Source organism: Lithobates pipiens, unplaced genomic scaffold (genome assembly GCF_037356315.1).
Source record: "Lithobates pipiens isolate NorthernLeopardFrog02 unplaced genomic scaffold, aLitPip1_a1.2 Scaffold_16, whole genome shotgun sequence".
In the NCBI taxonomy this organism is placed as follows: domain Eukaryota; kingdom Metazoa; phylum Chordata; class Amphibia; order Anura; family Ranidae; genus Lithobates; species Lithobates pipiens.
In genome coordinates this window covers 441,226,003-441,253,556 of record NW_027507748.1, presented here as the reverse complement: position 1 = coordinate 441,253,556, position 27,554 = coordinate 441,226,003, and the positions used below count along the sequence as shown (strand labels likewise).

The window sequence follows — 27,554 nt, the reverse complement described above, 5'->3', positions numbered from 1 at the left end:
CTATTGTTTTCTGTAAAGTGTTATACTGTATGTTGGTGCCATATGAGTTAAAAATAAAATAAAAAATGTGTCTGGCAAGTCGGCAGCAAGTCAAAGCCAAATAACTGAGGCAGAAAAATAACTGATGCAACTCTGATGAGTTTGGCAGCAAGTTCAACATGATATGACAACTCAACAACTCTCATAAGTGGAGGCTTTCAGTCCTGCCATGAAGAAGTTGTGTAATGACTTTGTATGATGATGAAGAAGAATTATTGGGCATTAACATAGTTTGGTTCTGTGTACTGATGTACAGTCAATTTAGCTTCTCTCTTATTGCATTTAAAGTTAATATATAGGACATATTTGTACGGTTTGTTTTCAATGTCATGTCTTTGGCATGCTTGCTTTTCTGGGGTTTTGTTATTCCAATAAAATGTATCTCTTCCTAAAACCTTTTTTTTCATTTATTAGTTGTGGATAGAGTAGGGAAGGGCCTTGTCATTGGATTTTAGTTTAAAGTGTTTTTCTTTTTGTCTGTGTGTTATGTTTTTTTTTAATAAAAGGGAAAAAATACCTATTATATACTTACCTGCTCTCTGCAATGGTGTTGCGCAGAACAGCTCTAAACCACCTCTTCTGGGGTGTCGTTGTCCCATTCCCCTCAGCGCTCTTGGCTCCTCTTCTTCTTGGCACATCACCATAGGAAGTGGCTTCCTGTGGTGATGCACCTGCAAGCTCGATCCCAAACCAGTCTGTGTATTTCTATTGATGCAGACAGCGCAGCTTGGCCCCGCCCCTTCTCCCTCCTCACGGGCCTTGATTGACAGCAGGAGGATCCAGTAGCTCCCTCTGCTGCTTCTGTGAATGCAGGGAGAGAAGAACAGCTGCTATAATAATAATAGTAATGGGGAACGATTCCTCCCACTGACACCAACAATGGGGCACCATTCCTCCCACTGATGGCACTATTCCTCCCTTTGGTACCAATTATAGGGCACTATTCCTCCCACGGACACCAACAATGGGGCACTATTCCTGCCACGGACACCAGCAATGGGGCACAGTTCAGTCATTCTAAAGTTTGAAGGGTCGTAAACTGGCTCTTTGCTTTATAAAATAAAATAATTGGCTCAGTATATCGGTATTCTCCTTTGCTTTTTTTTTTTTTTTTTAAAGGGGGAACTGTTATCAAATGTTCCCTTTAATAAATATTGGGTCACTGTTCAACATGGCAACCATGAGCTTTGCTCATTTTCAGGTGCAATTGCACGGGCCTTCACAATTTGCTGCTGAACTGTTGCCACAGCGTGCTGCATTGTGTTATATAGAAGTCCTAATTTCAATGATGTAACATGGTTTTCAGATAATATCTTCTGCAACTTGAAAACTTTACTATATTCTTTTACTTTAGGTTTACCAATCAAACCTTGGAATGAGAGCCCCACAGAGCCCCTCCAATGACTATAATCGAGATGGAAGAAAAGTAAGTGTGACAAACCCCTTTCCTTAAACAGGTCTCTATCCGCCGTCTATGCTTCCTCTGTCCAGAACCAGCACTATCCAAGACCCTTTAGCCCACCCAGTCACCAGTCTTTGAGTGGCAAACAACAAATTTGTTTATTATCACACATGGACACAACAGATAAAATACTCAGAGACTCTTTCCCCCCACCCTTGGAAAACAGGGCGGGGTAAACTGTCCAATGACAACAGACACACAGGTCAGGTGTGTTCAACTTCTCATCAGTAAACAGTCTTATCAGGGGGCTGCTGGCGGAATCCCCCCTTCCTCTTTCCTCACAGCAAACACACTTACACATCCCATAATATTTGAGGCAGACAGCCACAATGGAATACAGTCACACCCCAAACAATCACAGGAAATAGTACACACAACATGAGACAATATACAATATATACAAGATTGAGCCCAATTAGTACAAATCAGACTGGATTTCTCATTCACCTCGCAAAGAGTATTGTTCCCTTTAAAATCCAGGGCCCATAATCCGAACTCAAGAGGTTAGCATTCAGTCCTCTCCAAAAGCCTCTGTCGCAGTAAGTTTCCCTAGTGTACTCTGGTTTTGAACTGAAGATTTTATATTGTTCATAATTAAGTAAAATGCTGTTATTGACAAGGATTTATTGCTGATAAAAACATTTTGTGAAAGAAACACCAGTATTTTTATATATTGTATGAACCTAAAGGGTAACTATAATAAAAAAAAAAAAAAATCAGCGTCAGACTGCTGCGTCAAACAGTATACAAGTTGATTGTTAAAGGAGAAGTAAAGCCAAAGCTCGTTTGTCTGTTCTTCTGTGGATCAGAGAAGTGCAGTTTGTTCTGCACTCCTGTGACCCGTTTTCATCATACAGTGGGCTGAAGCCACAGAGCCGGTCCAGGATTGGGAAAGATCATGACCGTATGGTTGGGAATCCGTCCACATGCCTGGACTGGCACCTGGCTCCGCCTCTCAGTGAGAACCTGAGCCGTCTGCTCCTACCTCCTCCACAGCTCAGCGCTCCAGAGCAGAACTCTCTGCTCAGGGAGCTCTGAGAACTGAGCGATCTGCAGTGTTTGATTACTCGGTTCTCAGTGTTAGAGCCAGCGGGGGACAGATGCAGCATCGGACCATTGCTGAATCCACCTAGGTAAGTATGATTCCAAAAAAAAATAAAAAATTCCCATACTGCTCTTTTAACTTAAAGTAGTTGTAAACCTTAGATATGAAAATTGAACAGAGCATATCCCAGTGTGATTTCTATCTCCTCTCTTTTCCCTCTTCTGTCTGCATGGGTCACATCTGTCTGATTTTCTTCATTTTCATTTTAAAATATAACAATAGATGATTTTTCTCTCCAGCAGAATGAAAATGGCCGTATCTTGCCTCTATCTGGTCACGTGGGCTTTGACAGTTTACCAGACCAGCTTGTTAGTAGATCCGTCCATGAAGGATTTTGTTTCAATATCTTGTGTATTGGTGAGTTCAAATGTATGCAATTCAGCTAGCAATAACCCACTATGATGATGAAAACTACAGCATGATGATTTTGTATTCACTTTATCAAAGGCCGGACTGGGGTATCCTGACTGTTGTATGTAGTTGTATGACCATTGAAATAGGTAGAATAATCTAGTGGAGAAATTTAAGTAGTAGAACTTTTTTGATATCCCAGAAGTAGAAATCGGGTATTGAGAGCTGGAGCCTTAACTATTTTTCCAAAGGACTATGAATGTCAGTATTCCCTGACACCTCGCTAGTGGTCACCTACAAATTAAGGGGTTTGATAGTTAGGTTGAAAAAAGACACAAGTCCATCAAGTTTATCCAGAAAAAAAGCTCTAGCTCTCAACTGTTCGAGATCCCAACTTTGGACACAAAGTGTGTATGGACAGTGCAATACAAATATTCTCCAGGTAGGCTATACTAAAAGCCTGTACATGAATGTAATGTGCCTATGTAGAAACCATTTACCTGCCTGCTACAGCATGTCATGTTTTATTCTGCTTGTGTTTTTGTTCTTCATCTTTCTCTTGCTATACTTCTGCTTTAATTATATATTTGCTTTGCTGTTTGTTTTCGTTATGTGTCTCTTTCTGCTTTCTCTTCTGCACTTTCTACTCTAATCCTGGTACTGCTAATCTGGGGCTATTGTATTGGTATAATGGGTATAACCGCACTGTATGCTATGAACAGATGACATCATTGCATGGGCGTTTCAGCCCAAATTGTATGAGTGAACATCTGCACTACACAAATGGAGAGGTCCCTTGGTTGATTGTGCGATTTGATACTTCCCCCACATCAAGCAATAATTGCTGGAGGTTACATTGGATGTTGTCCAATTAGAATTGGCTGACGTCCCGTAACCTAATTGGACTACCCAACCCCTTTTTCCTGCAGATTAATGGCAGCTACATTTCATCCTTTCAATTAGTGTTAGTGATTTTCCAGGACTTGTTGCCAACATCTGTAACATATAGATCCAGTAAAATCCTGTATTGTGTACACTTGAGCAGTAGTAGGATCAATACTTACAGAATGGGTGGAATTCCCACTTCATGTTTAACAAATTTACTTACCAATCTTTCATTAAAATAAAAAATTGACTGCAGCTCCCAATGGTGAAAAGGGAGCAGTGTCACTGGCAGCAAGTTTGTTCTGATGGAGGTTTGCAAGACATGTATATCTATATCTGCTTCCACTTGCTGCCATCTCTCTATTTCCATTCTTATCTCTCCCTCTTCCTCAAGCCTGTCTTGCACCCCCTTGTAATCTGGGGTTGTTGCCTCTTCTCTTTCTTTTCACATTCTGGTCCTGCTACTTCTTCCCCATCTCTCCTGCTTTCTTCCACTATCCAGTCTTCCTGGCTCTGATCTCGCTGCCTCCTCTCTTTCCAAAATCCAGTCTCCCTAACATATCTTTCTTTTACTGCAATACATAATTTGACTTTGCTGCCTGATTTCCTACCATCCACTGTTGAGTTGTCTGCCATCGTTTGTTCCCCACCTAACAATATAGGTTTGATTTACTAAAGGCAAATAGACTGTGCAATTTGCAAAGTGCAGTTGCTCCAGAGCTTAGTAAATGAGGTAAGGCTTCACTTTGCAAAGAATATCCAATCGCGTGCAAGGAAAATATAAAAACATTTTTTTTGCTTGCATATGATTGGATAATAGAAGTCAGCAGAGCTCTTGCTCATTTACTAGGCTCTGGAGCAACTGCTCTTGCAGTGTCAACAATACACAAATACATGGTAGGGTTTTAAATACCCCTCCAGTAGACACCTAAATATATTGAGTCATAAAAACATACATCATATATGCATGGCCATTGATACTACCAATCCTCTTTTATCCACTAATGGGATGAAAGATGCATTGCATGGTAGGCTTCTGAGATTAGGAAATGTGGTTCGATGCGTTTCGTAGAGACATCCACTTCCTCAGAACCTTCTATCTCATATACAGGTCCCCCACTGCCTCTTTAGCTTACTGAATATTATGTGCTGCCCTTTGGTGATATTAAAGTGGAGTTGCCCCCCAAAAAATAAAACTACTTAAAATTCTTAAAAAAAATCAAAAAAAAATAATTGGCAAAAAAAAAAATTTTTACTCACCTCTAAATACCGGTTGCTAGGGGGTCCCTCGTAGTCTGCCTTCTTCATTGCCCGGGCTGGTGACATCACTTCCCCTCGCGCCGCACATTCACCTGGGACCTGTCACGTGTCCCAGGTGACTGTACGGCGTATCACGGCGCCCTGCGCCGCTCGCGCATGCGCAGTGGGTGCCCGGCTGTGAAGCCACAGCCGGGTGCCCACAGTATGCATGACGGCGCCGCGAGCGGAGCGGGGAGCGAGGGGGGGGGGCTTCGTTCCCCCGCATCGCTGGAACCCGGGACAGGTAAGTGTCCGATTATTAAAAGCCAGCAGCTGCAGTATTTGTAGCTGCTGACTTTTAATTTTTTTTTTTTAGGGGGTACCCCACTTTAAGGGTACCCTTTGAGATCCACTAGATTGACCACCGCCTCTCTATAAGATGTTTGCTTCTTGGGATACTAACTGTGCATAAAATACAGAATTTATTGCTCACAAAGGGTGGAGCAGACATGATTGGGTCATGTGACCCTGGAGACAATTGCACCCTGTGTAAAAGAATACAGCTACATTTTAGGTGGTCATGTGACTATGTGCCGAATTTGTTTGCTGCTGTTTAATGCCCTTGGATAATAATGTGCTAATAAGGGATAAAACACTACGATTCATTTTTAAATATGTTTACTTTGCAGGGGAAACTGGTATTGGAAAATCAACATTAATAAACACACTGTTTAATACAAACTTTGAAGAACATGAATCCACTCATTTTGAACCATCAGTAAAGCTCAAATCACAGACCTATGACCTCCTTGAAAGCAACGTACGCTTGAAATTGACCATTGTAAATACAGTAGGATTTGGGGACCAGATAAACAAAGATGACAGGTTTGTAGGACATTTATCTGACCATGTCGTTTCATGCCTTCAGTTGTCCCTACATGTCAGAAACATTGGTAATATGTACACATAAGTAAATGGATGCTACAACAACTGTTTTTATAATTTTTTTATTTTTTTTATGCCAAGTACCATTCCTGGCAGTGTGTTAAAAATCTATCATTCATATGACAACTGACTTAAAGCTAATTACTTTAGCTTTCTGCATGATATAATATAGGGGTTATATATAGGTATATAGTGTGTGTGTGATATATATATATATATATATATATTTTTTTAGTATTCTATTGGGTTGAGGTCAGGACTCTGTGCAGGCCAGTCAAGTTCCTCCACACCAAACTCGCTCATCCATGTCTTTATGGATCTTGCTTTGTGCACTGGTGTGCAGTCATGTTTGAACAGGATGGGGCCATCCCCAAACTGTTCCTAATAGGTTGGGAGCATGAAATTGTGCAAAATGTCTTGGTATGCTGATGCCTTAAGAGTTCCCTTCACTGGAACTAAGAGGCCAACCCCTGAAAAACAATCCCACACCATAATTCCCCCCCCCCCCATCATACAATTTGGACCAGTGCAAAAAGCAAGGTCCATAAAGACTATGGTCAAACATTCCCATAGACGCACTACTAAACCTTGTGGTCAGCCTTCCCAGAAGAGTTGATGCTGCTATAGCTGCAAAGGGTGGGCCAACTCAATAATGAACCATATGGACTAAGACTAGGATGCCATTAAAGTTCAAGTGCATGTAAAGGCAGGTTTCCCAAAACTTTTGACAATATAGTGTATTTGTGTGTTGTGTGTTCAGATACGTGATTGTGAAACTCCAAAGAGAAAGGTAAACCAGTTGACCACACTCCAAATGATGATGAAATTTCAAGAGTTTATTGAATTCTTCCCTGTAAAACACTTAAAAGCATCAAAGCTTCAAATAGGGAAACAGCAGTTAATGCATTTCATGCAGAATGTACATTTTGTGTGAAAAGCATTAAATGCTGTTCTTCTGGTTGAAGCTTTAAGGTTTGTGTTTTATATGGAAGACTTCTATAAACTCTGTTAAATTTCTCATTGTTTGCAGTTGGTCAAAAAGTTTACCTTTCTTTGGAGCATGTTTGCCTAAACCATGCTAGTAATTGTTTCATTTTGCATATTATTCCTATTCATTCAGTGTTCATATTTCTTTCAGCTATATGCCCATCGTGGACTACATTGACACACAATTTGAAGCCTACTTACAAGAAGAATTAAAGATAAAGCGTTTATTGTACAAATATCATGACACCCGTATTCATGCATGCCTTTACTTCATTGCTCCCACTGGACATTCACTTAGATCCCTCGATCTGATAACCATGAAGAAGTTAGACAGCAAGGTAATTTTACACTTTGTAGTCGTAGTTTATTGAAGCTCTGGGTGTGTATGTCTGTTCCTGTGTGTGTATTTGTTTATTGCATGCAAGTGGACCATCTCTGGGGAAAGTTAAAATCTTCCCTTGCACCTTGGGGTGTCTAGGGGGGGTTGTGCTATCTGGATATGTGATAGGTAATGAGGAGTAAAATCACAGTTGTATGCCTTTAGAGTGTGAAGATGGTGCTTGGGGTGTACAGTAATTCCACATATAACCGTACCATGTTTAAACAATATATCATTTAGTGACAACTTGTTAAAAAAAAAAATAGCAATTTTCCTGAAACTTGTGGCAAAATATAAAATATTCCATGGACTCAACATGCCTCTCGGCAAATAACTTGAAGCGTCTACTTACCAAAATGGAGTCATTTGGGGGGGGGGGGGGTTGCTATCTTGACATTTCTTGTCCTCCGAAACTGTGATCGGTAGTAGGAATGGGCCGAACACCCCCTTGTTCTGTTCGCACCAGAACATACTGAACAGGCAAAAAATTTGACAGAGCACACAAACACCGTTAAAGTCTATGGGACACGAACATGGATATCGAAACTGCTCATTTTAAAGGCTTATATACAAGTTATTGTCATAAAAAGTGTTTGGGGACCTGGGTCCTGCCCCAGGGGACATGTATCAATGCATTTTTTTTTTCAAAACAGCTGTTTTTTCAGGAGCAGTGATTTTATAATGCTTAAAGTGAAACAATAAAAATGAAATATTCCTTTAAATATCATGCCTGGGGGCTGTTTATAGTATGCCAGTAAAGTGGCACATTTTTTCTGATATTTAGAACAGTACCACAGCAAAATGACATTTCTAAAGGAAAAATTGTCATTTAAAACTGATCGCGGCTGTAATGAATTGTCGGGTCTTGGCAATATAGATCAATATAGATAAAAATCATTGAAAAAAAGAGCATGGGATCCCCCCAAGTCCATTACCAGGCCCTTTGCATCTGGTATGAAAATTAAGGGAAACCCTGAACCAAAATTAAAGATTCCATATTCTGATAAGCCCCTCGCCCGCATACCCCAACAACCAATGTCATTTTACTGTGGTACTGTTCTAAACACGAGAAAAATGCGCCACTTTACAGGCATACTATAGACACCCCCCCCCCCCCCCCAGGCACAATCTTTAACCGCTTGCCAACAACTCACGCCAGTATACGTCGGCAGAGGGGCTCATACAGGCAAACTAACATACCTGTATGTGCCCCTTTAAGAGGCAGGCCTGCAGGCAAGCTCCGTGAGTCAGGCCGTGTAAAACTATCCCCTATTTTGTTGACGCAAACCAATCAATAATCACTTATTGTGTTTTTTTTTTAACCAAAAATCTGTAGAAGAATAGGTATCGGCCTAAACTGAGGAAAAAAATGAGTTTTTTTTTTTTAATATTCACACCCACAGGGGTGATCAAATACCACCAAAAGAAAGCTCTTTGTGGGGAAAAAAGGACATCAATTTTTTTTGGGAGCCACGTCGCACGACCGTGCAATTGTCAGTTAAAGCGACGCAGTGCCAAATTGCAAAAAGTGCTCTGGTCAGGAAGGGGGTAAATCCCTCTGGGGCTGAAGTGGTTAAATGAAATTTTTATTTTTATTGTTTCACTTTAAGCATAAAAAAAAATCACTGCTCCTACAAAAAATGTCAGTTTAAAAAAAATAAATAAAATGTCATTGATATATGTCCCCTGGGGCAGGACCTAGGTCCCAAAACACTTTTATGACAATAAGTTGCATATAAGCCTTTAAAATCACTTTTTTGATTTTTTATATTAATGTCCCATAGACTTTAACGCTGTTCCGGCTGCTTTCAAATTTGCCCCGAACACCACATATTGTTCGTGGGTTCGCAGAACATCCGAACAACCAAAGTTCAGCCCGAACTTATGCTCGGGCCGAACCGTTCGCCCATCCCTAGTCGGTAGTAAGGAGTGAAATCACCATTTTATACCCTTAGCCTGAAAGTGTTGATTGGTTTTCAGGATCCTGTACATGGCTAGGCTCCCAAAAAGTCTCACACGTGGTATCCCTGTACTCAGGAGAAGCAGCAGAATTTTGGGGTGAAATTCCACATATGCCCATGGCATGTTTGAGCAATATATCATTTAGTGACAAGTTTGTAATTTTCCTGCAACTTGTGGCAAAATATAAAATATTCCATGGACTCAACATGCCTATCAGCAAATAGCTTGGGGTGATTACTTTCCAAAAATAGGTAATTTGGGGGGGGGGGGGGGCGGGGGTTTTGAACTGTCCTGGCATTTATGCACAACATTAGAAGCTTATGTCACACATCACCCACTCTTCTAACCACTTGAAGACAAAGCCCTTTCTGAAACTTTTTGTTTACTAGAATTTTTTTTATTTTTGCTAAAAAAAAAATACTTTTAACCTCCAAATATATTATATATATTTTTTAAAGCAGAGGCCCTACAGATTAAAATGCTGGGTGTTGCAATTTTTTTTTCACACAGCATTTGTGCAGTGATTTTTCAAACAGTTACATTTTAACTCACCTAAACACACTATATTGCCCAAATGTTTGAAATAAAAAAGATGATCTTATGCCGAGTACATGGATACCAAACACGACATGCTTTAAAATTGCACAAAAAACATGCAGCAGCGACAAACTACATACATTTTTAAAAGCCTTTACAGGGGAAGTCTACTGCTAAAATTATTTCCCTCGATCTGACCTTCACAGTGATACCTCACATGGATGGTGCAATTGCTGTTTACATATGACACCAGACCTACTCTTGCGTTCACCTTTGTGCGTGAGCACGGGGGGTGCTCTTCTTCTTTTTTTTTTTTTTTTTTTTTATTATTATTTATTTTGCTATTTTTTAAACTGTTCTTTCATAATTTTTTTATCATTTTTATTGCTGTCTCAGGGAATGTAAATATCCCCTATTATTATAGCAACAGGTTGTGACAGGTGACTGGTTGAACAAAATTGGGGTCTATTGGACCCTAGATCTCTCCTCTGCCCTCAAAGCATCTGACCACACCAAGATCGGCGTCATAAAATGCTTTCCCAATGGCGCTGCTTATATCAAGCAAAGTCAAGTCATGAAATGCTTGTAGCTTCCGGTTTCTTAGACCATAGAGATGATTGGAGCCATTCTAGTCTCTGATCAGCTGACGGAACCCCCGGCTGCATTCTCGTGTTCTCTGTTGGGACAGTAGAGCCCAAGAAAACCATGGAAGACAGTGGCGTTCCCTCCCACTGCTTGTAAAAGCAGCCTAGAGGCTAATTAGCTGCTAGGATTGCTTTTTCATGAAAGCCGACCGCTGGCTGAAAAGAATGATACCTAAACCTGCAGGCATCTTTTTGGTATAACCATTCAAAGTCCAGCAACATACCAGTATGTTGCTGGTCCTTGTTGAGCATATATTGTATATGTTAAATTGTATTGTATTCATTTTTTACATTTAGCCTGTGGGCTGAACAAAAAAGTGATTGATCGATCCATTAGAATACCGCCCTTCATCCTCCCACTTCTAATGATGGGCATACATGCCGCTTTTTCTTTGTTTTAACTTTAAAAGCAAACAATGCCTTAAAAATATATGCCGACTCATTGGGGTCAATCGGCCCCTAATGTTAGGCGCAAATCGCTCCTCCACCCCTGTCCCCATGCTTTCGGCATATATGCTATTTTGCTGGTGGTGAAATCACATCCTACAGCGCTGGAGTCATGGCTTTACATATCGTGGGAGCAAACACTGTTGCTGTCAGAATAAATAAAACCCTGCTGCAGCTGAATGGTGTACATGCTAAGCAAATGATGGTTAACAATAAACAAAGTAACATTACAGTATAACAGTAAGGCATACCATACCTGCAAAGCAAATTCAATAAAACATAGTAAAAATAAAACATTACCGTTCTAAAATACAGGAACAATAGAGATAAAATAGAGAGAGAAGAAAAATAAAACCACTATCCTTTTTTTTTTTTTTGGTGTTTGTTTGTTTTTTGTTTTGTCTTTTTTTGCACGTTTATATAAACAGTAAACGTTCCAGATTAGGGTCTTTCAAAATGTGATGACCATCTCATCTTTCAAGACCCTGTGTAAGTGTGCCCTAGGACTGTGCAATGCTGTACCCTGCGCTAATACTCCACCAGTGTGTGGTAGTGTTTGAAATAGTCACCGATTGCAGAGACCAGGTTGGTCAGGACAGGATGGACAATAAAAGCGGGTGTTGCGCCTAAATCCGCATTTTCTGCAGACACAACATCATCTTTGGGGATTTCTTTGTGTGGGGGTACCAAGGAGGACATATGGAAAATACCTCTCATGCCAGCCGGCTCACTGAATTTGCAGTGGGAAGGTGGGCCACAACAGCATCTGGAAACAGAAGGGCTGTGATCTCTTCCTGGAATTTAAGTTCGTCCTGTATGCTTTCTGACAGGAAAGCATAAATAAGTGTACTTCTGTTATCCACAAAACAGTCTGGCCAAAAAAGCTTTGGCCATACTTTTAATAATTGAAACTTCTGTGACTGCAGGCAACCGAGGTCCCCATCTTAACTCAATGTCCGCCTAGTAACCTTTCTCATTCCTCCAAAGCTAAGACTCCTTAGCTTTTCTACCCTATTGCTATATAAAGCGCTAGAAACGTTTACATTACAAACCAGTGCTCAATGCTATCAATCCTATTTATTATAAGAAAATATAGGTACAAATGTATTCCTTACTACTAGAGTATTGGACACACATACTTGTTCTACATGGAAATGCGAAGATCCAAACCTGTGAAGTCACCTATTATCAACTAATCAGATTAATTGGGAAGAAATTTCTGGTTGGTTGCAACGACTTACAGCACTTGTATATTTACTTAATTGTAATTTGGCTATTCTCATTAAGCTTTCCATTGATTTTAAATATGACTTCATTTTGTAAATGTTATCCCAAGCGTATCACTAAATATGTAATATATTTTTTAAAGAAATGTGTTTTATTTCAAATCAGTTTAAGCAACAAATTAAGTTTTTTTTTTTTAAATCTGTACTCCTCACCTGAATATAAGTGTCTTCATATGTAGCCTTTCCATGTTTTTTTTTTTTTTTTCCTAGGTGAACATTATTCCTGTGATAGCAAAAGCAGATGTGATCTCAAAGTCAGAGTTGCATAAGTTCAAAACAAAACTGATGAGTGAACTGGTCAGCAATGGAGTCCAAATCTACCAGTGCCCAACAGACGATGAGACCATTAGTAAATTGAACTCCTCTATGAATGTAAGACTTCAGCACCACATTTACACTCTACTATTACAATGCACGCAATTCTCCATTTTTTTTTTTATTATTGTAATAAATATTTGATGAGTTACTCGGTGATTGGACCCTCATCCTAGTGTGGAAAGAGTGGTGTGTGTGCTGCTTTATGCAGGACACAACTTTTCTGTAGCTGTAAGCCAAATACTGAATGCTCAAAGCAGCCATACTTACAAATAGTTTGGGCCTCTGCAAATTAAATTTGCTAAATTGCATCTGTGGCTTTCATTAGGACATGAGCTACAGTATTTCACATATGACTACAGAAAAGTGTTTATAAACTTTGTGGTTACTATGTTAGTTCACATCCTTACAAAATTCACCATTAAAGACTAAAGATTGGGCAGAATATACATCACTATCATGGGTACAAGTTCCTTCGCAGTTGACATTTGAATGTATTGGATGCAATATAAACTTCACAAAAATGCACAATTTATATAACGGCATTCATTCTAAAGCTGTTTGTACGCACACCGCCTGGTCCTCTGATCTTGACTGCCTTACAAAGTTTGCAAAGTGCACAGCCTCATTCAATACAAATTGTCTCTCAATATTTATTTAGGCTACTTTCACACTGGAATGGGCGCCGGCGGTAAAGCGGCGCTATTTTTAGAGCTGCTTTACCGTTCTTTTAGTGGCGCTGTTCAGTTTTAACCCCCGCTAGCGGCCGAAAAAGGGTTAAAACTGTCGGCAGGTTTGCAGCGCTGCCCCATTGTTTTCAGTGAGAAGGGGCACTATAGCGCTGCAAAGATACAGCTTGCAGGACTTTTTTGACCATCCTGCAAGTTCACCGCTCCAGTGTGAACGCCCTCGGCCTTTCACACTGGAGACACAGGACATGCGCTATTTTTAGCACTGTAGTTACCTGTAAAGCGCCTCAATATGAAAGTAGCCTTAGATAAAGATTTACAATTTGACACTCTTTGCTGAGAACTGTTACTAGATGTGCTGCTGGATACATTGTTTCTGCATTGGATTGTAGCCTGGTATTTTATTGACACATTGTTCTCTGAATAACCTCATTAGCCATTTAAACAGTAACTGGTCTATGAGAATTTTATTATTTGGTGTGATACTTCTCGGGGTGTCAGATGCCTGCCCCCCTGCTGCGCTTTCTGATTCCTCCAACCAGCCCCTACATCTATGGAGAGACCGGGACCCTTATAAGTGAAGCTTCCACCTTTAGCATCCACCCATTCATCTCCTTTATCCTAACACCAAAATTAGCACATAATCCAAATCCTTAAACGAAACATGCCACCTAACCGTAAAACGCTAACAGTAAACAAACTTGCAATATACTTTTGTTAAACCCTTCTTTTTTTTTTTTTGCAGGCACAGCTACCATTTGCAGTGGTAGGTAGTATGGAGGAGGTTAAGATTGGAAACAAGATGGTAAAGGCTAGGCAGTATCCTTGGGGGATTGTACAAGGTAAAACCCTTTGTTGCTTTTAAAGTTCTTTATTTAAATAGAAATGTTGAATGTAGGAGCCTTCTTAACAGAAACCATGTAAAATATCTTCTGCTGTTTTAATATATTTTTGCCCACTGATGCATATTTACATAAGTAGCCTTTCAGCTGCTAGTCAATTGAGCACAATATTATAGACTAGTCTGCTGTTACCCTCTGAAACATAATGGGGTTGCTATACTAAAAGTAAATAGGCTGTTTGCTTTGCAAGGTGAATTTTCACTTTGCAAGGGATTTTTTTTCCCCTTTGCATAATGAAGAGAAAATCCTAAGTTTAATTGGACCCAACATGGGTAAAAGCAAGGCTGTTGTTTTAAGGCATGTAAAGGCTGCTACTTCATGATTAAAAGTAAAAAGTACTTTTTAATTCTATAGTTTATTTTTCAGCCCTAATACACTAGATCAGGGATCTGCAATTAGCGGCCCTCCAGCTGTTGCAGAACTACAAGTCCCACGAGGCATAGCAAGACTCTGACGGCCACAAGCATGACACCCAGAGGCAGAGGCATGATGGGACTTGTAGTTTTGCAACAGCTGGGGGTCCACTGATTGCATATCCCTGCACTAGATGCTATGGACCAGTGTTTCTAAGCCTTTTTTTTTTTGTCAAGGCACCATTTTTAAAATCATAGTCTTAGAATCATAGGCACCCCATTCTAAAATCAAAAAAAAAAAACTAATAGTTTTACATAATGCAGCAACATCCACGCATGTAGGACATCCAACGTTGGAGGTGATTTATTCTTCCAGTGCAAATATACCTTTTGTACACTGGTACTGACTAGTATTCCAATGTTTCTCTTCTCTGTTTTTCCCCCCCTCACTCAGCTAATGTGACCTCAGTGCTGATGAAGAGGGGTAAGCGAGGATGCTGTGTAGGTGCCCAATGTCCTCCTCATCAACCAATGCTGTCATTAGTTGTTAAGATGGCGGTGGCTAGAAGGTTGTAATAGTGCACTATGAAAACTTGTGGCTTTGTGTGACCAACGGGCAGGCTCGATCCAGCCACTGGCTTGTATAACATTTTTGGCCAGTTGTGCAAGGTGACCTTTAAAGAAACCTGAAGGTCCCCCAGGGTGCTAGGTACACTGGTTGAAAAAGGTGGCTATAAACAACTTGTAGTAATATGTGAATCACAAATAGTAGGCATGTAACATTTGTACTTCACTTCAACATAAAGTGTAAAGCCTGTCTCTTCAACAGAAATGGCTGACATTTGGCTCGTTTAGTATACAGCGGCCTATCCAACAGAAGCCGAACATCCGTCTTCTGTCGAATGGGCATGCTGGAAAAACAGCAGCCAATTGGCATTGCTGCGGGCGCTGACTGGTGTGTTCTGGTGGGGGGGGGGGGCGTACCTCCTGTCAGAACACAGTAGCTCAGTAGGGAGATCGCTGTAATAATATTGCATCGTTAGTACATCTCCTCGTTTATTTTTTATTTTTTCCTTCAGCCTGCTGGGTTGAAGGAAAAAAAAACTGCCAATGTGTACCAGGCTTTAACTTTACTTTGATCAGTTCTGTGTATTGAACACCCCTGTATACTATTGATAACAGTGAGTGTAGATTTAAATAGGAGGACCAGATAACAATGTTCGGCCTCAGGGTACAATGGTAACAGTTCCCACAGGTGGGGCACCGCCCAACTGGTAAATTCAGCTGCTGTAGTCAACAAGGGATAAAAGAAGCCAAGCTCAATCCAGTATCGATTGGGCTTGGCTGGATTTAGCCTTTCTGAAAGAGGAGGAAATTGGTCTGCCATTTCCACTTGCGTATATCTACCTGTAAACTTTTCATTACTTCATAAAGTAGTTAAAAATATTAAACATGACTTTTCGCATTAATTAATGTCAGCATTAAGATTTGTTGGACCCTTAGAAGTACTGTACGTCTCTTACAGATATGACAGCTTGGCTGACAAAGCCGTGGTAATTTAAACCCATCAATTATGTTGTGTAATTAAATCTCTACAGCAAGCTAATGATTTTCCATGCTGATCCTTCATTAGGTCAAATTAGGTGAACAGTCCAGCAGTGAACTCAGACCAGTGTACAGTCTACTGTTAGAATAATTACTACTTTTTAATTTCACCTAACTGTGTTTTCTTTTGATTCTATATTTAAAAAAAAAAACTGGATTCTTTGTATTAAAGCTGATCTCCATGTTTTTTTTTTTTTTTTTTTTTTTTTTTTAACGTTACATTGTTTGGGCCAAGTTGTTCCAAGTGAACTATTTACTTCACTAACAGATGCAGTGCTGTAAAAATGTATGTAGCCTCAGCTACATACAATGTACAGAGCTGTATTCCAGGCGCAGAAGAGGAAGCTTTGCATTTAATTTGTAGAATACAAAACTCCCTGTGACTGGCTAGCAGAACTCAACCCAACGCCATTTACTTTGTGGGAGCAGGGATGGGAAGTTCCCATTCCACAGGCAGGAATACAGCACTGTATACTGTATGTAGTCACATCTGTTAGTGACGTCCAAGAAAACTATTTAACCACTTGTTTGCTGGGCACTTGAACCCCCCTACTGCCCAGACCAATTTTCAGCTTTCAGCGCTGACGCAATTTGAATGACAATTGCTCGGTCATACAACACTGTACCCAAATTCTATTTTTATCATTTTTTCCCCACAAATAGAGCTTTCTTTTGGTGGTATTTAATCACACCTGTGATAGATAGATATATATATATATATATATATATATATATATATATATATATATATATATATATATATAATTTTTTTTTTTTTTTTTTTTTTTTGGGGGGGGGGGGTTTTGCTAAACAAACAAAAAAAAATGAAACATTTTGGAAAAAATAAATCATGTTGAATAGTTTGTCATAACATTTTGCAAAAAGGTAATTTTTCTCCTTCATTGATATGCGCTGGTGGGCACTGGTGGGCACTGATAGGCTGCACTGATGGGGAGAGAAAAGGTGTCACTGATGGGGATAGAAAAGGTGGCACTGATGGAGACAGATAAGGGGGCTCTGATGGGGACAGATAAGGGGGCTCTGATGGGGACAGATAAGGGGGCTCTGATGGGGACAGATAAGGGGGCTCTGATGGGCACAGTTAAGGGGGCTCTGATGGGCACAGTTAAGGGGGCTCTGATGGGCACAGTTAAGGGGGCTCTGATGGGCACAGTTAAGGGGGCTCTGATGGGCACAGTTAAGGGGGCTCTGATGGGCACAGATAAGGGGGCTCTGATGGGCACAGGTAAGGGGGCTCTGATGGGCACAGATAAGGGGGCTCTGATGGGCACAGTTAAGGGGGCTCTGATGGGCACAGATAAGGGGGCTCTGATGGGCACAGATAAGGGGGCTCTGATGGGCACAGATAAGATGGCACTGATGGGTGGCATGGATGGGCAGCACTGATGGGTACTGGTAGGTGACACTGGTGGGCACTGATGTGCAGCACTGTTGAAGCACTGATTGTGGGCACTGATGGGTGGCACTGGTGGGCACTGATGGGTGGCACTGTTGCCTATTGTTAGGTAGCACTGGCAGGGGGCACAGGTGGGCACTGATGAGCTGGCGGCAGCTCACCGTGATTGGGACTGATGTCCCTCTCATGGCCGCCAGCGATTTGGCTTTTTTTTTTTTTCTCACGCTGTCAGTGCGAGGAGAAAAAATAGCAGATTACCGTCTCTGTTGACATCACGTGATCAGCTGTCATTGGCTGACAGCTGATCACGTGGTAAGGGGTCGGGATCGACCCCTTACTCCGATCTGTGATCCAGCGAGTCTCAGACTCGCTGATCACAGCGCGTGCCCTGCAGGGGGCGCGCAGGCCGCTCAGGCACGGGACGACATCAATAGACGTCATTCTGGCAAAGCAGGTCCGCCCTGAAGCCGTTATTCCGCAATAGTGCAGATCTGTAGGGGAGCTAAACGCTCAATCAACATTAATTAATTTAATCCTTATGAAAGAAAACTGGTACTGTATGACAGTTCTTTAAATCTCTCAAGAATGCTTTAGTTCAGTTGACAAGTCTGTGGCAGAGACTTTGTTTGAACAGCTCTCTGGCTGCTAGGTCAGTGAGAGGGGCCTATCCGGTGGCTGCTGGATCCAGTCTGTGGAGCTATTTGTCCTCTGGATCTGACCAATATCTCTAACCCGCAATTATCAGGTGCCTGAACTCCCCTTAACCCTTTGACCCGCTATTGAAGGACTTTGTGCTTATCCCAAATAAATCTTTGAAAAAGGACTAAGTGTCGGATTTAACATTCTTTGGGCTACTTTCTAACGGGACCCCTGAGACGGAGAAGCAAGCGGGTGAGGTAACGGTAAGCCCAAATAAAACCAGCAGCTCCTTCGGGGGTCAGTGCTACACATGCCGTAGCTAAGGGCAGATGGATTCCAGGAAGTAAATGCTACACTAGCTGCTGTTACTGAAGATGGCTGCAGCTAGAAGTGGTGTGGGGGGGAGTTTCAAAGTGATTTTTTTTACAAAATAAAGCATGTATAGATGGATGGATGGGTGCATTTGCTTTGAATATTTAAAATGTATTAAATAGTGTTTTCAGTTTCATGCAAATTGGGAGTTTACCAAGCTCCTCTGACCCCTTTTTCTTCTGGCAGGAGAAAAGCAGCCTAAAAAACACACCAAAAACTATGTTTTGCAAACATATTTAGGTGCAATTAGGCACATCAAGCGTTTTGGCATTCACTTAATATTAATTTATTAATGAATAATAATTAATTCTGGCCATTTGAAATCAAAAAACACTCAAGTGCTAAACTTGACTAGCATTTACATGTGTTTACAGGCTACTCTGTGCACCAAGTGTTCTGCTTAACTCCTTGATGCCGCATGCATACATGTGGCCTCTCGGCATATAAGCCTTAACGCCAAGTGGCCGCATATATGCTGCCCTGTCATAAACAACTTACCGTGCTGAGAGCGAGCTTCCTGAGCACTCCCAGTGCCGGTAAGCTTCAGATACATACTTGCCATCAGGAGATGCTCGTTCTGTGGTGTCAGCCTGGACACTCATCAGATGGAATCTTCCTCCCTCTTCCCTTCCTCCCTCTTCCCTTCCTCCCTCTTCCCTTCCTCCCTCTTCCCTTCCTCCCTCTCCCCTTTTTCTTTTTCCCTTCCTCCAACTTCCCTTCCTCCAACTTCCCTTCCTCCCCTTTCCCTTTCTCTCTTTTTTCCCCCTTCCCTTCCTCCCTTTCTCTCTTTTTCCCTCTTCCCTTCCTCCCTTTCTCTCTTTTTCCCTCTTCCCTTCCTCCCTTTCTCTCTTTTTCCCTCTTCCCTTCCTCCCCTTTCTCTCTTTTTCCCTCTTCCCTTCCTCCCCTTTCTCTCTTTTTCCCTCTTCCCTTCCTCCCCTTTCTCTCTTTTTCCCTCTTCCCTTCCTCTCTCCCTCTTCCCTTCCTCCCGCTTTCCCTTTGCTCAGCTAGAGCCTCCCTCTAGTAAGCATCTGTATAGAAGCTTTTCAGGAGTAAGCCCTAAGTACAGATCCGCACCTGGTGCTGCTAATATCTGTGTCACATTGTAGCACAGATGTTGGTTTATATGACACAAAAACGGCAGCATTTCTATAACAGTTTGCAATTTGCGATTTTTTTTTTTTTTCTTCGATTTTTATCATAGATGTCCCAAACCTGTTTCAACATGGGGAACACCAAGTTGTTTGTTTTTCGCATGTCTGGTGCCCTTTACACGTGCGCCAACAATAATATAATAATAGAATAGATGTATGTTTTTTCTTTTGTTTTTTTTCTTTTCTGATTAAGGTGACTGTCTTTGATTATAATTGTGACAAGAACCAAGTTGCATGCTTTTTGGGGTATAGCTCTAGGTCAGAATATTCCTCCATTTCTTTCCTTGCATTATAAAAGTTCTCACCATATACAGTCATATCCTTCGTTTTAATCATTCTCTCCTGTGTGCTTCTATTAAGCTTCCATCATTAGACTTTCTATTTAAAGGTGAAGTTTGGCCAAAGCGTTTGGCTATTTGTCTCCTATGGGTCGCAGTGCCCTTTGTTCTGTACTCCTGTGACCAGTTTTCAGCCGACAGTGGGCTAAAGCTGCTGTGTGAATATGATGGTTCAATTGAATGCTAAGGTTCTGGCACACATATTTCTCTAACTGAACATATTCATTACTGTAGTGTACCCTCCAACAGTCCTCTCTTCCTCCAGCCTTGCAATGGGCTGTTGATACAGGGCCAGGGGCAAGAAACCCTTGGTGCTGAGGATGAATGTTTTCTAGCATGTTTTTGTGGGAAATCCTAAGACTGTTGATGCGAATATGCAATAATAATCACTTTTCTGTTCTTCACCATCTAGTGGAAAATGAGAACCACTGTGATTTTGTGAAGCTTCGTGAGATGTTGATTTGCACTAATATGGAGGACCTGAGGGAACAGACTCACAATAGACATTATGAACTGTATCGACGCTGCAAATTAGAGGAAATGGGATTTCAAGACCTGGGTCCTGGAGATAAGCCTGTAAGGTAGGTTGCTGTCTTTTTCATTCAGTCCTCCTGTATATTTATATGATTTGTTTTGGAGTAATATTATTGTAATGTGATGAGCAAGTCTAGCTTAAAACTGAGGACCATGCAGCAATGGGGTCCCAAGTTGTAATCCTGGCAAGGACACTATCTGCAAGGAGTTTGCGTGGGTTTCCTCCATGTACTCTGCTTCCCTCTCACACTACACACATGCTGGTTGGTTAATTGGCTCCTATCCAAAATTGGCTCTAGTATATGTATGTGTGCATGTAAGATCCGGACCTTAGATTGAAAGCTCATTGAGATCAGGGACTGATTTGCATGTACTGACTGATGTGAATATGATACTTATAATAAAAAATGTTTACAGTGTCTAAAACTAGATTACTTGACTGATTTTCAAAAGCAATTTTCTCTCATCTGTGCAATCTAACAAGCTACATTCCTAATATAATCGTATTAATACAAATAAAACCTAATCGGATACCACAGTTGCTGTCACGTGATGGGAAATAGGTTACCTGGGCACAGGGCCCATGCAAAGCATGCAGGGAAATGTCTGGGTGGTTTGTGGCCTCACCCTGCACCTGTTGCTTGCACAGCTGTTTGGGACTGTGCTCCGCTGAGTCAGCCTCGCTAGGAATTTTAGTGATTGTTTTCTCAGGGCTGGCACAAATGGAAATAATAAACTAGTGCTTTGGTACTACACTCTAAGGGAAAGCTAATTCTTTAGCCTAGGGTTTGCTGACTGGAATTTATTTTCCATCTATTTGATACTAGTAAAAACTAAAGAACTGATGCATAGATATTTGAATAAGTAGCTAAACAGGTAAGGTTGAAGTTAAAGGGGGGCCAGAGTCTTTATAATGTTTCTGTGCATTATGGACACTCTATGGATGCCGAATGCTGGACTCAGAAGTGCGCCCACAAGGTAATCCTTGGTTATCTGATGTGGGGAGGAGCCACGAGAGGTTCTGGGGGACCCCAGAAGAGCAGGTTCGGGGCCACTCTGTGCAAAACGAGCTGCACAGTGGAGGTAAGTATGATATGTTTAAAAAAAAAAACCCTTACAGTCACTTTAACCTCTTGAGATCCACGCTATAGCCGAATGACGGCTACAGCGCGGACCTGCTTTGCCGGGACTACGTCTATTGACGTTGTCCCGTGCACGAGCGGCCTACGCGCCCCTGAGGGGTGCTCTCTGTGATCGGCGAGTCTGAGACTCGCCTGATCACGGATCCAAGCAAGGGGTCGATCCCGACCCCTTGGTAATGGTGGGTTATCCTCGCGCTATAGTGGTAGAATTTGAGCAGGCTGGTGTGGTTGCAGCAAAAACACCGACAGTGGTGCAAACCCTCCCCTCAAAGTGATAGTAAGTAAAAAATAGATGGTGTTGCGCTCCACGCCAAATAAATTAAATCTAATAACACAATTGATAAATAATCGCATAAAATCTTGAAGACGCACTCATGCGATTAAAATTACTATTAATTATAACTACAAACTTTAGTGCAAAAAATTAATGCCAAGTGATTAATACAGTGCTCGGAGTAAAGCTAGTTCCTACTATTATTCATGAATGAAGGAACTAAAATGATCTATACATTCATAATAAAGTGCCAGATAAAAAGCGCAGATCTTAATAGAAATACTTCAAAAGAATCGTGACATCAAACAAATCTGTGTCAGTCCATGAAAGTGCATCCAAGTGCCAACATGTGTGCAAAACTTATATATAAAAAAACCATATATAATAAATACACAATAAAAAGAATATAGAACGGTGTGTGAAAAGTATGTATCACAGAGTACAAAGACAATAGTCCAACAAACGTGATTGCTAAAAGTGTCTCTAAATTAACATAAAAAACTAAGTAATAAAGTTCATGCAGGAAATGAAATAAATCCACGCTGTGCTATGTGAAGAAATTAATCCTGTGAACGACCCCGGGATAATTCCACCAGTGATCTTGCAGCTCCTTAAACGTGGGTGCTCACACACTGAGTGCAGTGGGTACCTTACCTCACTGCTGTCAGTCAGACAGCAATATGCTCCAATATAGCGGTTGTGTCCTCAAATGGGATGTATGTCCTCAGTGGGTGTAGGGATACTCCAATACTTTGCGGTGTATATCCTAAATGCAGTATGGGCGCCCCCAAAACTTTTCCTCCAGATACTTCTCTGCTGCGTCTTCCAGCAATATCTAGAAGATATTGCTGGAAGACGCAGCAGAGAAGTATCTGGAGGAAAAGTTTTGGGGGCGCCCATACTGCATTTAGGATATACACCGCAAAGTATTGGAGTATCCCTACACCCACTGAGGACATACATCCCATTTGAGGACACAACCGCTATATTGGAGCATATTGCTGTCTGACTGACAGCAGTGAGGTAAGGTACCCACTGCACTCAGTGTGTGAGCACCCACGTTTAAGGAGCTGCAAGATCACTGGTGGAATTATCCCGGGGTCGTTCACAGGATTAATTTCTTCACATAGCACAGCGTGGATTTATTTCATTTCCTGCATGAACTTTATTACTTAGTTTTTTATGTTAATTTAGAGACACTTTTAGCAATCACGTTTATTGGACTATTGTCTTTGTACTCTGTGATACATACTTTTCACACACTGTTCTATATTCTTTTTATTGTGTATTTATTATATATGGTTTTTTTATATATAAGTTTTGCACACATGTTGGCACTTGGATGCACTTTCATGAACTGACACAGATTTGTTTGATGTCACGATTCTTTTGAAGTATTTCTATTAAGATCTGCGTTTTTTATCTGGCACTTTATTATGAATGTATAGATCATTTTAGTTCCTTCATTCATGAATAATAGTAGGAACTAGCTTTACTCCGAGCACTGTATTAATCACTTGGCATTAATTTTTTGCACTAAAGTTTGTAGTTATAATTAATAGTAATTTTAATCACATGAGTGCGTCTTCAAGATTTTATGCGATTATTTATCAATTGTGTTATTAGATTTAATTTATTTGGCGTGGAGCGCAACACCATCTATTTTTTACTTACGATCCCGACCCCTTACCGCGTGATCAGCTGTCAGCCAATGACAGCTGATCATGTGACAAAACAGGGCCGGTAATCGGCTGACAGCGCGAGGAGAGAAAAAAAAAGCCAATCACCGGCGGCCGTGATCGGGACACTAGTCCCGATCACAGCCAGCGTATCGGTGCCCACCTGCCTCCTGCCAGTAATCCCCAGATAATTAAAAAAGTGCCACCCAGCAGTGCCACCCATCAGTGCCCATAGTGCCACCCAGCAGTGCCATACATCAGTGCCCACAGTGCCACCTATCAGTGCCCACAATCTGCCTCAAAAACATTGCTGCACCTCAGTGCCACATATCCGTGCCCATCAGTGTCATCTACCAGTGCCCATCCGTGCCGCCCATCCGTGCCACCTTATCTGTGCCTATTAGTGTCGCCTTAACTGTGCCTATCAGTGCCCACCAGTGCCGCCTCATCAGCGCATTTCAATGAAGGAGAAAAATGATCTGTTTGCAAAAATTTATAAAAAACTATTAAATGTGATTTTTTATTTTTTTTTGTTTTAGCAAAAAATAAAACTCCCAGCTGTAATTAAATACCACCAAAAGAAAGCTCTATTTGTGGGGGAAAAAATGATAAAAATTTCATTTGGGTACAGTGTTGTATGGCCGCACAATTGTCATTCAAAGTGCATCAGTGCTGAAAGCTGAAAATTGGTCTGGGCAGGAGGGGGGTTTAAGTGCCCAGTAAGCAAGTGGTTAAGTTGGAACAGGAACCTCCAGGGGTGTACACACACTACGGCCAAAGTGCTTTGTGCGTGGGTCTCTTTTCAGAGGAGCGGCAGTTGTTGCTGCTAGTGTAGAGTAGACGTTCCCTTAACTGCTTAAGGACTGCCTCACGCCGATATACTTGGGCAGAATGGCACGGCTGGGGACAATCGCGTACCTGTACGTGGCACTTTAAGTGGCCAGCTTTGGGTCGGGAGCACCTCGCTGCGGGACCAACGGACCCGATCGCCACTGGTGTCCCGAGATCGGGTCACAGAGCTGAAGAACGAGGCGAGGTCTGTGTAAACAAACCTCTCCCCGTGCTTCCAAGTGTGGCTGTCACCGATCGTCTGTTCCCTGTTATAGGGAAAGACGATCAGTGATGTCGCATGCCAGGCCACGCCCCCTACAATAAAAAAGAAAAAAAAAGGTCACACATAACCCCTACACTGCCCCCTAGTGGTTAACTCCTTCACTGCCAGTGTCATATACACAGGAATCGGTGCATTTAAATAGCACTGATTGCTGTATAAATGACAATGGTCCCAAAAATGTGTCAAAAATGTCCGATGTGTCCGCCATAATGTCGCAGTCACAATAAAATTCGCTGATCGCCGCCATTACTAGTAAAAAAATAAATTACCATATTTATCTGCGTATAATATGCACTTTTTCCCCCTAAAATCAGGGGGAAATCGGGGGTGCGTGTTATACGCCAATCCCCTCCTTTCCTAACCTTCTGTGCAGTTCTTGCCGGCTTTCAGGTATTTTCGGCCGTTCTCGGGTATATTCGACTGTCCTCGGCTATTTTCGGCCGTTCTTGGCGGCTTTCAGAAAGCCGAAAAGAGGGCGAAAATAGGTGAGAAGGGCCGAAAATAGCCGAGAACGGCCGAAAATACCTGAAAGCCGATCTGTATCTCGGCGGCGCCATTTTTAAAATGACACTGACAAGCCTGCAAACGACTGACGAGGCTGGAATCGACTGACGAGGCTGCAATGTAAGGCTGCAAATGACTGACAAGGCTGCAATGCAATGCTGCAAATGACAACTGATAAGGCTGCATTGATGGGCATTTAAATGTAAATTTTTTTTCTTTTAAATTCCCTCCTAAACTTGGGGTGCGCGTTATACGCCGATAAATACGGTAATAAAAATGCTATAAAACTATCCCCTATTTTGTAAACGCTATAACTTTTGCGCAAACCAATAAATTGCTAATTGCGTTTTTCTTTTTTTTTAAACAAAAATATGTAGAAGAATACGTATATTTTTTTAATATATATTTTTGGGGGATATTTATTATAGCAAAAAGTAAAAAAAATTGCATTTTTTTTTCAAAATTGTCGCTCTATTTTTGTTTATAGCGCAAAAAATAAAAACGGCAGAGGTGATCAAATACCACCAAAAGAAAGCTCTATGTGTGGGGAAAAAAGGACACCAATTTTGTTTGGGAGCCAGGTCGCACGACCCTGCAATTGTCAGTTAAAGCGATGCAGTGCCGAATCTCAAAAAGGGGCCTGGTCCTTTGGCTGCAAATTGGTCTGGGGCTTAAAGTGGAGGGCCACCCTGAAAAACAAAAACATTTTAAAAATTAGAAAAAAATCTAAAAAAAAAAAATGAAAACATTTTTTTTTTTTTTACTTGCCAGAAATGCCTGTTGCTAGGCACTTTATCCTAATCTTCCTCTTCCTCCTCCGCGGAGATCTTCTGTCTTCTGTCTTCGTCGAGGCGTCTTCTGGGTAATGAGTCGCGCTGTGTTCTGGGAACTGTGTGTTCCAGAACACAGCGCGTCCCATTCGGAAAGCGCTGCGGGACTCGCGCATGCGCAGTAGCTGCGGGACTCGCGCATGCGCAGTAGGAAACGGGCAGTGAAGCCATAAGGCTCCACTGCCTGTTTCCCTTACAGGGAATGGCGGCGCCGGGACCCGAGAGCCGAGGGACGGGTCGGCCTCGGGCGGCCGACATCGCGGGCGCCCTGGACAGGTGAGTGTGTTTATTAAGTCAGCAACTGCAGTGTTTGCAGCTGCTGACTTTTTTTTTTTTTTTTTTTTTTTTTAACCGGCCCTCTTTAAGTGGTTAAAGTCCCTTTTCACACTAGCGGAACGATCGGGTCCGTCTGTCAGTTTTTCAGGTGCACCTGATCAAACCCTCCAGTCCCCTCTATGAAGCAGTGGAGGTCAATGGATATGTGTCTGTTGACACCTGCCGACATCCAATTCGATCCTATCCGCTAAAAACAGATTAGTTCCTCGGATAGAATGGCAGTCGGGTATAAACGGACAGGCAGTCAGTTTACATCCAAGCACCCATAGAGGAGAGTGGGCTGTGTCTGCTTATGCAAAGCCGACACAGACCAGCCATCTGCCTGCTAAGCAGGGATCGGCGGATCAGATTCCCCAGTGAGCATGCAGACTCCAATGGAGCCTGCACCGCGTGTAAAGAGGCCTAATGCCGCGTACACGCTACCGGACTTTCCGGCAGAAAAGCGGAAGTTCCACTTTTGAGTGAAACTCCGCTTTAACATGATTGTTTGGTTTTATGTTTTCATGGTTTCCAATGTGTTGTCAGTTGGTTAATGTGAAGTGGGAATTTTCATGATAGGTCCACTTTAAGTATCAAGAGTGAGATATGTGTTTTGTGTTTAGCAGCAGACAGGAATCTCGGCATGCATTTTACTGGCTGAGCAAAGGGCCGATACAAATGGATGACCAAGCCTTCTGTTTCAAATTAGGATCTGTGGTGTAGGGGGTTGTACATCTGTTTCATTCACCAGTTTGTCTGGTTTCTGGTTTGGCCATTTGAGCTAAGGGGAGACCTGTTTTTGTAGAGCTGTTAATTGCAGTCCATTCCTGCGTGTCACAAACATATGTTCCACATGTACATTCACTGGCTTTGCCCTGGAGCTTCCACTCCTGTACTTAGATGCCTAATTCACAACATCTTTACAGTTTTGGATTCAGGCCGAACTTCTGATAAATAATAAACCTGTGTTTTAAATAAAACATAGTCTTTTGTCTTTTTGTAAAGGAGAGTTCTCTGCCTAAGGGTGGCTTTTGATTAGTTTGTAGAACGTACAGTACATTGTCATGACTAGTAAAGAGGCTCATATTTTCAGGGTTTAAGAGGGCCTAAGAG

The 27,554-nt window shown here is 41.7% G+C and overlaps 1 protein-coding gene across 2 annotated transcripts in view; it reads left to right on the top strand.

Annotated features, from left to right (window-relative positions):
• Positions 1-27,554, top strand: part of LOC143983234 (septin-10-like) — a 96,920-nt gene that overhangs the window by 44,787 nt on the left and 24,579 nt on the right. Inside the window, exons 2-8 of one of the 2 annotated variants that reach the window (XM_077482687.1) lie at positions 1,394-1,465; positions 2,849-2,963; positions 5,771-5,966; positions 7,165-7,351; positions 12,479-12,640; positions 14,018-14,114; positions 20,462-20,630. In XM_077482687.1, coding sequence (XP_077338813.1) covers positions 1,394-1,465; positions 2,849-2,963; positions 5,771-5,966; positions 7,165-7,351; positions 12,479-12,640; positions 14,018-14,114; positions 20,462-20,630 — 998 coding nt within the window. Of the gene's footprint in view, positions 1-1,393; positions 1,466-2,845; positions 2,964-5,770; positions 5,967-7,164; positions 7,352-12,478; positions 12,641-14,017; positions 14,115-20,461; positions 20,631-27,554 lie in introns of both variants that reach the window. The other variant, XM_077482686.1, reaches the window with a different exon arrangement.